Source organism: Fukomys damarensis, unplaced genomic scaffold (assembly GCF_012274545.1).
Source record: "Fukomys damarensis isolate Sample0158 unplaced genomic scaffold, DMR_v1.0_HiC HiC_scaffold_19, whole genome shotgun sequence".
In the NCBI taxonomy this organism is placed as follows: Eukaryota; Metazoa; Chordata; class Mammalia; order Rodentia; family Bathyergidae; genus Fukomys; species Fukomys damarensis.
Genome location: NW_022900931.1, coordinates 58093723 through 58104998, shown reverse-complemented (window position 1 = coordinate 58104998; position 11276 = coordinate 58093723). Strand labels below are relative to the sequence as shown.

General features: G+C 53.6%; 2 protein-coding genes across 2 annotated transcripts in view; both read right to left on the bottom strand.

The window, feature by feature from the left end:
* The window catches only part of CUNH19orf33 (chromosome unknown C19orf33 homolog), a 746-nt gene extending 187 nt beyond the window's left edge, over positions 1 to 559 (bottom strand). Inside the window, exons 1-3 of the mRNA XM_010632808.2 lie at positions 473 to 559; positions 278 to 384; positions 73 to 150 (exon numbers count right to left, since the gene is read on the bottom strand). Of these exons, the coding sequence (XP_010631110.1) occupies positions 73 to 150; positions 278 to 384; positions 473 to 494 (207 nt within the window). The 5' untranslated portion in view covers positions 495 to 559. The remainder of the gene's footprint in view (positions 1 to 72; positions 151 to 277; positions 385 to 472) is intronic.
* Positions 560 to 8188: 7629 nt separating this feature from the next.
* Spint2 (serine peptidase inhibitor, Kunitz type 2) overlaps positions 8189 to 11276 on the bottom strand; it is a 27115-nt gene continuing 24027 nt past the window's right edge. Inside the window, exons 5-7 of the mRNA XM_010632807.1 lie at positions 10760 to 10921; positions 10474 to 10512; positions 8189 to 8699 (exon numbers count right to left, since the gene is read on the bottom strand). Of these exons, the coding sequence (XP_010631109.1) occupies positions 8533 to 8699; positions 10474 to 10512; positions 10760 to 10921 (368 nt within the window). The 3' untranslated portion in view covers positions 8189 to 8532. The remainder of the gene's footprint in view (positions 8700 to 10473; positions 10513 to 10759; positions 10922 to 11276) is intronic.

The following is an 11276-nucleotide window of genomic DNA, read 5'->3' as shown; positions in this document are numbered from 1 at the left end:
GGGCCCACCCTACCCGGTGCTGCCGCTGGGACTGCGACCCTCCCGGCCGCGCCTGGCCTGCAGCGCCCTTACCTTCCCCTCGCAGTCCGAGTCACTGGAGCTGCTGCTGCTGCTGCTGCTGCTGGAATCTGAGGAGCTGCCGTGGCAGGGCTTGAGGGGAGGGTTGGCAGTGAGGACAGGGACCTCCCCTAGGCCCCCAAGTTGGACGACTGAGGTGCCACAAGGCCCAGAGACCAGATCCCACCCCTCGCACAGGCCCCGTGCCGAGGTGACTCACCCGCGGCTTCTGGGGTGCCCCTGGCCCGCCATGAGCTTTAGGAGGAACGTGCTTGGGGTCTCCCAGCTTGCAAGCCCCCTCCAGCTTCTTGGAGTTGGAATCCAGGGCTGCAGAGAGAAGAGGGGTCGGGTGGGTTGGTGCAGGCAACGGGGAGTGGGCCTGAGTCTGGGTCCCCCACCCCGCAGAGGAGCGCACCTGCCGCCAGGCTGAAGTCCATGGTGGCCAGCGCAGTTGTGTCCCGAGGGCCAGGAGGGACCCAAGGTGCTCTGGGGCGGAGGAGGAGCAGCAGCAGCGGGACCTCCCCCCCCAGTTCTGAGGTACACGCCCTCCTGACCTTTGTCCCTGCAGCGTCTCAGTGAGGACTCAGCCCCTCCCTGGCTCCATCCAGACTCCTCTGCAGGAAGTAAGGGAGCAGACTCTGGGCTGCCCTAGAGAGGAGGGGCTCCAGTGAATGGGGCTGGGGCAGAAGGTGGGAGACGCCGGGGATTGGGGCAAGAAGCCTAGGCCTGGTGCACTGTCGGTTCCAGCTCCAGCCTGGGGAGCGGCAAGCTCATCCCCAAACTGAATGACAGCCACCCCTGGGGTGCCTGAGTTCTTGGCCTGGTGCCTGGCACAGACTGCTTGTAGAACGATGCGTTGCGTTTGGCTTTCCAGAGTAAAGGCAGGTGTCTTAGTTCGGACTGCGATAGGTCACTCATGGACCTGAATGGCTTAGTCTTTCTCATAATCCTGGAGCTTCAGAGTCCAAGACCGAAGCACCAGCAGACCCAGTGCGTGAGAGGACTCAGCCACTGTCTCTGCCTCCTCACTGGCCAGATAGCAAGATCTAAGACCAGGGTTTCTTTTTGGGCAGAATGAGGGATGGTTCAGACACAGGTTATGTAACCTAAACTGGCCTTGAAGAACTTGTGATCCTTCTGCCTCAACCTTCAGTGCTGGGATTACAGGTGTGTGCACCACACCTGACAGTAAAGTTATTAAAAACCAATGAATTGTATGATAGGAATGGATTTTATGTAACATACCTCAAAGCTTGCTTTCCTTTTTTGTTTTGTTTTTTGAGTCGGGGTCTTGTTATGTAGCCTAGACTGGCCTGGAACTCAGAGTGACTCTCCTGCATCAGCCTCCTGATTGTTAGGATTACAGGCATGTACCACCACACCTACTCAAAGCTTTTTAAAAAAGTAATATGTATGTTTTTCAGTGGTTTTTCTGTGTGTTTGTGTTGGTGTTGGTTTTGTTTTTTGTTTGTTTTTTGGGGGGGCTTCTTTGAGACAGGATCTCACTATGTATTTGAGACTTATTTGGAACTCACTATGTAGCCCAGGCTGGTCTTCAGCTCACAGAGATCCTCCTGCCTCGGCCTCTGAGTGCTGGGATTACAGGCGTGCGCCACCATTCCCAGCAAAAAGTAATATGCATGTTTTAAGGAGTGAAATACAGCTGAGTGGCACAGCTACTGAGGGGCCAAGGCAAGAGAATCACAAGTTCAAGGGCCAGGGATTTGACTCAGTGGTTCCGCTGCCTGCCTTGCAAGCATAACGACCTGAGTTTGATCCCTGGTACCACCAAAACAACAACAACAACAACAACAACAACAACGACAACAAAAACACCAAGTTCAAGACAGCCTAGGTAATTCAGCAAGACCCTCTCTTCAGGGCCAAGGGTAAAGCTGAGTGCTAGATCACTTACCTAGCATGCATGGGCCCCTGGGTTCCACTTCCAGTGCTGTAAAACAAAGCAAAAATGGGAGCAGAACAGAGTAGTCTCGAGGAATAGGTAGCCATTATATGTTATGCTGGGGAGGGGTCAGATTTGAAGGTCACCAAGGGATCTCACTGAAGTTTTGTAACTTTTCTTGGTTTTTGTTTTTGCTTTGAGATAAGGTCTCACTCTGTGGCCCAGCCTAGCATTGAACAGGCCTCAAGAGTTCCTCCTGCCTCAGCCTCTGAAGTAGCTGAGGCCACAGTCACACACCACTGTGCTTGGCTCATCTTTTTTTGAGTGAAGTTCTGGAGGAAGATAAGGAGGAAGAGTGCTGTAGTCAGAGGGACCCAAGTGCAAAGGCACAGAAGCAGGGATGTACCTGTGTGTCCCAGGAACTGCAGGACAGGCAGTGGATAAAGAGGATAAAGGTAGAGGTGAGCCGGGGTGGGGCCAGCAAGACAGACAACAGAGGTCTTGGCTCAGTTGGGAAATGAGAGGAAGGGATGAGCAGTGACGCTTTGCTCACAGCTGGGTGCAAGATAAGAGAAGTTGGGTGTGGGGGCACAGGCCTGTAATCCCAGTGATACAGGAAATAATACGGGAGGTGAAACATGAAGTATTCTGTCTCCCAACCTGTTAGCTGCTGTCTGATACGCTGAGCTCTTGTTCTGTAAAAATCAAGGAGTGAATTCTAGGAACAGCAGGGGTTAAGAGCAGGAAGATATTGATTGGTAGAAAAGCTCCTGAGGGGCAGCGGGGTCCCAGTGGGTAGCCAGGGGCCCACTGTACAGGGGAGTTTTATAGAGTGAAACCCACATGGGTACAGTGTGGGCCACAGCCAAGCTCATCCAATAGGGTTACAAGTGCAGTCACTTAGGCGATAGGTCCAAGGGCCGGGACGTAGCTCAGTGGCGCTGTGCCTGCCTAGTTTGATCCCTGGTACTGGGGAAAAAAAAAAAAAAAAGTAATAATGGTCCAGTTAGGAAACAAGGCACATAATAAGCATGGATAGAAAGGACAAAGATTCTCCTAGCAAATGGTGGGTCCAGAGGTCTCTGGACATCCATTGGGGTGGCTGATGTCTATCTAGACTTCATTAGGCCCAGTGTTTGTTCTTTGAGGAAGTGTGCAGGTCTGGTCATCTTGTCTTTATCTTTTGCTTGTTTGTTTTTTGAGACAGGGTCTCACTATGTAGTTGAGACTGACCTGGAACTCACTAGGTAGCCCAGGCTGGTCTTGAACTCACAGCGATCCTCCTGCCTCAGCCTCCCGTGTGCTGGGATTACAGGTGTGAGCCACCATGCTCATTTTATGTTTTTAAAATTTTTTGTACTGGTGCTCAAAATCAGGACCTTGTGCTTGCCAGGGAGGTGCGCTGCCATGGAGCTGAATTACCAGCCATCTTGTCTTTATCTTGAGTCCCTGTTTCCAATCGATATGTCTCCTCAGTTGCAGCTGTGGTGTGTTTCACCTTTGTCCTAATCCTCTTGAGGACCCAGCCCTATCTGACTGTGTATGATATTTCTACCTAACTTGTCTGTCTATAATACCAGCACTCTGGGAGCCTGAGGCAGGAGGATCACAAGTTCAAGTCCCACCTGGGTAACTTAGTAATTTAGTGAGGCCCTGTCTCAGAATAAAAAATAAAAAGGGCTGGGAGTATGGCTCAGTGTGAAGACCCTGGGTGTCATCCCTAGTACTGAAGAAAAAAAAAGATATGAAAGTGTCTGTCTGCTTCTCTGACAAAACGTAATTTGGGGGTGGGGACGTAGGTGACTTTGCTCATTGCCCAGCATGGTGTGACTCAGTGGGGATGAGTGAGGTTATCTGATGTCAGGGGTGTGCTTGTGACAGGCTAGAGCCAGTACAGACTGGCTGTGTCTGGGCTCTGGAGGTCAGGCTGCAGGCGGTGGGGGGCTCCTCGCTGTACCCCTCACTGCTCTGTGGACAAATGAGCTAACCACTCTGGGCCTGAGCTTGCTCCAGGGTAAAGTGGCAAACTCACCTCACAGGTAAACAGTTTTACACAGTCTGCCTGGCACAGGTAAAGAGAAACAGATGCTCAATAAATGTTATTTTTTCATTATTTACAAACATCTTGTCATTATTTCTCATGAAACTGGCAACAGACAGCTGGTCGTGGTGGCACACACTTATAATCCTAGCACTTGGGATCCTGAGGGAGAACTCTGAGTGAGTTCGAGACCAGGCTGCACTGCATAGTGAGACCTGTCTCAAAACAAAAGAACACCTGCCTCGCAAGTGCGTCCTGAGTTCGATCCTCAGTGCCCACCCCGCCCCCAAAAGAGAGACAGACAAAGGCAGACAGGAAGGGGGAAAGGGTGTAGACCCAGCTATGCACAACCCATTGGCCAGGCCATCCAGCTGCAAGGGAGGCTGGGAAACATCATTCCTAGCTGAATACCCATGTTGGGGTGGCAACTAGGGACTCACTCAAATGAAGGCAGACATGGATTTGGGAGCCCATCCCTTGCTACTCCCTGTTGGTGGGAGTGAGTGTTAACTCCCATTCTAACTACGCCCCAGGTTTATAAATGGCAGCCAGTCACAGCTGAGAAGGTGGACGCAAATGATTGGATAGAAACACAGGTGTGAGGTCCAAAAACTATGGTGAGCCTTTTGCTCTCTGGAATATTAGCACCCTGCCATTCAATTTTCATCTCCCATGGCTGTTGGGTCCAGGGACAGTAGCTCGTATCTGTCCTCCCCAGGCCTGCCTGTCTGGTCTCCTCACCGACCAACAGGCCCAAATAGGATGTACGATACCCGTTGGTCTGGCGTTGGCACCTAATGATTCTCCTCCCCAACCTCTGCTGGTTCCCTGATTTTTTCTGCCTAAAATGCCTTGGTGCAAAGGATATAAAAACAGCATCCTCCCTCCCCCTCACAGAAAAAAGGGACTTGTGTTCCCAAGTGGCCTGCAGCAATACCGACCTCGCTCACAGCAGGGTCAGCCTGCCCTGACATCCGCCAGTGGGCAGGGAAGCCAGACACTGCAGGTGGGTTGTGGGAAGGGACAGTCTTCCATGGGGTCTCGCGCTCCTATCTGTCTCAGGGCGGATGCGGTTGGCTGGAGAAGTATCTGCGGCAAGGCCTGGTCCTATAAACATCATAATCCCTGTGCTACAATGTTTTCTTTGAGACCAACCACATCCCAGCTGACCGAGGACCCTAAGCACACAGTGATGACCTTAAGTACATAGTACGTGGGGCTGTCTCCCTTCTCATTTCTCATCAGACAAAAGCTCTGAACTGGCCTCTGACCACAGTCAGGCTCTTGATGTCTTGAGACATCCCCTGGGAGTTGCCGTGGGGCTGACAGCCCACTGGGGAGGCCCAAGCTTGGTGTCCACCCAGCCAACTGTCAGGTCTTGTCAGGCCTGTGATAGTTTTTTGCTTTTTGCTTTTTTTTCTTTCTGAGATAGGGTCTTGCTATATAGACCAAGCTGGCCTCGAACTCACTGCGATCCTCCTGCCTCAGCCTCCCAAGTACTAAGATTATAGGTGTGTGCTACCACAGCTGGCTCTGTCTGTAGAATACTGAACCTCAACCACATTGCCCAGGGGTCCTGAGCAGGGGAACAGGACTTATTTTAGACAGGCCAGATGGAAGACCCACTGCCATCCACCTAGAGCCATACAAGGGGGTTGACACTGAGCTGTTGTTGATTTTTAGGGTCACTGCCAGTCACCACTTCATCAAAAGGCAGCTGTCATGCCACACAGAGAGGAACCCACTTCCCCACACAAACACAAAACCCATAGGATAGGGCCTAGGGCACTCGGCTCCCTGAAATCAAGCTGACCTGGAAGGCCATCGCACTGGCCACACAGGAAGCCACATGGGTAATGCCACTGAATGCAGCCTCAAGTGCCACATGGATTGCCAAGGGGTCAGAAACATGATCTCTCACCAGCCCTGCTGGCACGGGCTGTGCTGGCCCATGAGTTTGGGAGTGCAGCGGGGTCCGCCACTCAGGAGCTGTGGCGATAGCGGGCATCAGGCCAGCATGGGGGGTGGCCATGTGAAGTGTGGGCAGTGGGCAGGGCACAGTCCCAGCTGCAGACGCTGGCAGACGCTGGAGGAGGCAGAGGCTCAGCCAGGGAGCAGTGCTGATCCCGAGGGTGGAAGGTGGATGTGAAAGTACAGCTTCACCCCTTCTATCACCGCCACTCACAAAGGGCCCCTGTGTGAAGGGAGGAGCTGAGTACAGCCTTTTTGCAAATTGAGGGATGCATTTTACCTCCCATTTGGCCGCAACAGGGAAGCTTTCAAACAGGACACTCAGCCAGGCAGACACTGTGCTCATGACCCAGGAGCAGTCTACAGGACAGAATCCCAACAGCCAGGCCAGACTCGACTCCCAGTCCCCAGCCCCGTTCGGGGCAGCCTGACACTTGCAGGCTATGCCCCTGGAGGTGGGCACTCCCTTGCCCTGATCTTTACCAGGAGACGGCCTAGGGAGAAGCTTTTTGTGGACAGCCACTGTCTGACTAGTAAGGTATGTGGTGTGGTCCAGAGGCACAGTGAGAAATCTGTGTGTGTGTGATGCTGGGGGTGGAACCCAGGCCCTTGCAAATGAGAGCCAAGTGCTTCACCACTGAGCAACACCTCTAGTCCCCCCTTTTTTTCAATTGTGGGACAGGGTTTAAGTAGCCTAGGCTGGCCTCAAACTTGGAATTCTCCTGCCTCAGCCTCCCTGAGTATCTGAGATTACAGGTGTGTGCCACCACGCCCAGCCTTGAGTGAATGTTTAAAAGCCCATGTCCCATTAGTAACCCAGGCAGCCTGAGGACAAGGGTATGGTGTACAGTGCCCACTGAATAACCTGGCTACTGCCCCACATGGGTAGCCTTTGCAATAAATAAAGCAACACTGTCAGCCAGTAAACGACACAGAAAGCGACAACCTGACACAGGCTTCAAGGGCCACAGTGGCATAGCAGGAGTCACAGGACCACACTGGACAGCAGCAGTATCCTAAACTGGAAAGTTTCAGTCAGAAGGGAGGGCAGGGCCAGGACACCAGCCTGAGGGGCGCCCTTGTGGTGTGATGCCCGGGCCCCCTCCCGACAGCCTGTCACAGGAGGGTGGCTGAACAGCCGGGTGACTTGCCCAGTCACACAGCTGGAGAGTCATGGGCAGTCTCCTCCCAACACCCAGGCTGTCCTGGAGTCTGGGGTCTGCATTTGCAGGGCCACATCCAGCAGGTCCCATGTGCTCACTGGGCCTCTGATGACTGCCTGGCAGGCAGGTAAGGGAGGCAGGCTCAGAGGGGATGAGGGTTCGCCCAACTAGCTTCGGGAATCCATTTGTAAGCCCTACAGGATTCTAGGAAGGGCCAATGGAAGGGCACCAGATCCTCTGTTCCAGGAGACGTCAAAGCAGCATCTGGAAATGTGGGCTGCATCCGCCACCCCCGGGAGTCACGGAGGCAGATGACATCCAGGCTGCCCACTGAGCTCAGGGTTTCCCAGGTGCCACCTCAGGACCATGTGTGGAAGGGGAGTGGGGGACTGGGGCGCCAGTATCTAGAGCCAGGAAGAGAAGCTCACTCGTGGGGCGTAGGACCGGGCCTGGCTTGGAGGCCCAATCAGCCACGTGGTGCTCTGTCGGGTTCCAGCGAGAGCGCAGGAAATGTGATGAGTCGGGGAGCCACCCTCTTCCTGCTTCCTCGTGAGGAGGCTGCAGAACTGAGGGACACAAAGGGAAGGGAGGTTAAACCCACTCTCACCCTCCAGAGGGCCTTCCCAGGGCGGGGCGCCTGCATCCCAGCCTCCCGTCCCCTCCAAGGTGGTCTTCCAGTGGGGGGGCCACGGCAACAACTCAGTGGGCTGTGGCCAGCTTTTAAAATGTGACAAATATGAGAAAATATGAGTTGCCTACAGATGTAAGGCTGAGTGCTATCTGGTAAAATGTCATACAGGCAACGTGAAGTTTATCTCCCACCACATGCTATATTCAGAAAGATCCAAAAGATGCTGTTTAAAAGGTCTGTTTTGACAAGGGGACACCTCACATGGAGTCCTGAGATGATTCTGGTGAAAGTGTAAATGAGTCGTCCTGTCAAAGAAACCACGCGTGAAATTAATTTTAAAAGGGAAATCCCTTTTATTAAATGTGTACATTTTATTTTTTTCCTTTTCAAATACGAATTTAAAAAACAAAAAAAAACCTCTGGCATTTCTACTTAAAAAATAACAGCAACAACAACAACAATCAAACAGGAACCTAATACAACAACATTACTTTGTGATGGGTAAGAAAGCAGGCAGTGGGGTTGACGTGAGCTGAGAACACCATCACTAGGGGACAGAAGGACAGGAGGAGACACTGGGCTGCCGGCAGCGCCTTCCTCCGAGGGTTCCCTAAGCAGACCCAGACCGGAGGCAGCTCCTCACACCAAGTACAGTACAGACGGAGGGAAGCCCTAATGATCGCACAGAAACAATCCATCACGCTATCTAAAAAACACACGCGCACATCCCCCTCTCCCTCCGCTAGTTCTCCTGGTGACAAGGCCTTCACAGGACATATGTGTTCTTCACCAGCTGCTCCTTGTCGTCCCCAGAGGTCCAGACAGTGTGGAGGGCACGCTCCTGCCTCTTCCGCACCGCTCGGATCAAGTAGACCACAGAGGCGGCCAGGAGGACAATCAGGACCATCACCGAGAGTCCCACCAGCACCATCGCTGTGGACACAAAGGGCACCAGTGAGGCGAGAAGGGCCCTGACGTGAGCGGGGCAGGAGGGTGGCTCCCGTGTCTGTCCCTCCCCAGTCTGGAAGGGTCCGGAGGGCTGCGGCTGGGGAGATGCAGCCTGCCTGGGAAGTCAGCGAGGAGGTCTCTGACAAGGGGGGTGTCACGCCATGTGCGGAGTGGCTCTTGTGTCCCTTCGTTTTGTCTGTTTTGTTTTGTTTTGGTACCGGGGATCGAACTCGGGTCCTTGCGCTTGCGAGGCAGGCCACCGAACCGCTGAGCTAAATCCCCGGCCCATGTTCCTTCTTTTTGAAAAGAACCCTTACCACCTTTTAGGGCTACCTATACAGGAGCTCCACAGGATGCAACACTGCTCTGCCTCGGTATCTGTGACACAAAGCCTTTGCAGTATAACATTTCCACACACCTCCCGACCAGCAACAGAAAAACACTTGACCTCAGCCAGGTGTGCTGGTGTATACCTGTAATCCCAGTACTCTGGGAGGCTGAGGCAGGAGGATTGCAAGTTCAAGCCCAGCCTGGAAACTTACATAAGCTCCTGTCTCAAAATTTAAAAATAACATCATTATTTATTTGAGGCAGGGTCTCACTTTGCAATGCAGGGTAGCCTTGAGTTCACTATGTAGCATAAATTGGCCTTGAACTGGTGGTAATCCTCCTGCCTCAGCCTCCCGAGGGCTGGAATTACAGATGTGTGCCACCACACTAGGCTATGTAATGTCCTTTTCGTGACTGGTGACATAAAAGGGCTGCTTTGTTATTCTGATATGACAAAAGTAAAATCAGTTATTTTCCTCTTTAAAAATTAAAATTTTTAAAAAGGGCCAAGGAGTAAGCTCAGTATGAAGACCCTGGGTTCTATCTCCAGTGCTGGGGTGGAGGGGGGCTCCACAGGTGGCAGGGATGGCTGCCTGCTGAATGCAATCAGGGGCAGCAGGGGTATGTTTGAAGCAGAGCTGGGGGGCGACCCTTGTGCTCTTACTTAGCTGCCAGGTAAAGGTAAAGGTGACCAGCCACTGTGGTCCCTGTGGTCAGGTAAGATGCCTCCTTCCCAGGCGGGGTTCTAAGGTATGTGACTTCCTGTGGCAGCCACCTGACTCCCCTCCTCCACTGGCTACAGAGCGTGAGACCCTGTCCACCCCAACCTCCTACACCTGGGAAACTGGGCTCCAGCTTCTAGGACGAGGTTGACCTGCAGGCCAGGTGCAGGCCAGGTGGAGGCTCCTCTGCAGGGAAACAGGTCAGAAAGAGGCCAAACCAGTGCGGCAGGTCCTCTGTGTCATCACCACATTCATAACTCAGACTCAGACAAGAAGAGGACTGCACTCCCCGGTCAGGACGGACTGCTTCGGGACAACAGTGCCCAAAGCGGCACTCCTTCCTGTCACCCCGACCAACTCTTTCCGTCCCAGACAGCAGCTTCCTCCAAACCTCCTCAGCTCGCAGAGGAAACCTGACCCCCGCCACTCCCGGCTGCCAGGGAGGAGCTGCCTCGGGAATGACTGACTCATGGCCAGCTGCATTTGTGTACAGTGTGGTGGGACGAATGTCCACACATGTGCCAAGCTGCCTCCCGGGCTCATGTAGAGACAAGCTTTCCACCAAAAAGATATTTACAGCGTAGGATAACGTGGCCAAAACATGAGCCTGCAGAAAACCACAGCCGGGAAGGGCAGAGTTTAGTCAAGGACAGAAGGCAGAAGGCAGAAGGCAGGCGATGGGGAGGATTGGACAGGAGGCCACTTACCTTTAGCGCCAGAGGGCACGGCAGGGTACATCTGCTGGCCTGGAAGAGAAGACACAGCCGGGAGGGTGTGGTCAGCTCGCAGTCCTCCCGGGCCCACTGAGCAGCCCCTGACCCAGCACCCCGCAGGCTGGGCCTTCACAGGGAGGTCTGCTGAGGGGCTTCCAGCTCTTCCAGGGGCTCCGAGGCTGGCATTTCCAGGGCCCTTGTGTCAGGGACAGGGAATGGGACTAGAGCCCAAGGGAGGTCGTCCATGACGACGTCTTGGGTTCTGGAGTTGGGGACTCACCAAAGCAGCGCTGCATGCACGCCTCCTTGGAGCGATAGCTGTTTTTATTGCCGCGGCAGCCCCCGTAGGTGAAGGCATCGCAGGCATTCTTCTCAGCGTCAAAGTACCAGCGTGGGAAGGCTGCGCGACAAGGCCCCGTGACCGCCTTGGGAGCGCAGTATTCTGCAAGAGCAAGAGCCCCCAAGGAGCACAGATGAGCGGGGCCCAGGAGAGCAGCCAAGATGGAATGTGCCTGAGTAGACACAGCGTCAGGTAAGAGAAAACATGGTCTCATTGGCACAGAACCATAGGGGTTTCAGACAGGGCCAGCTGGCCAGACTGGTCCTCTGCCTTACCCTTTCAGATACCATTTTTTTTTTAAATTTTTTGAGACAGGGTCTTGCTATGTAGCCCAGGCTGGCCTCAAACTGGCAGCAATCCTCCTGCCTCAGCCTCCCAAGTGCTAGTGCTGAGTTTACCGGCATGCACCACCACACCTGGCTCAGGTATCTTCTTCTTCTTCTTCTTTTTTTTTTTT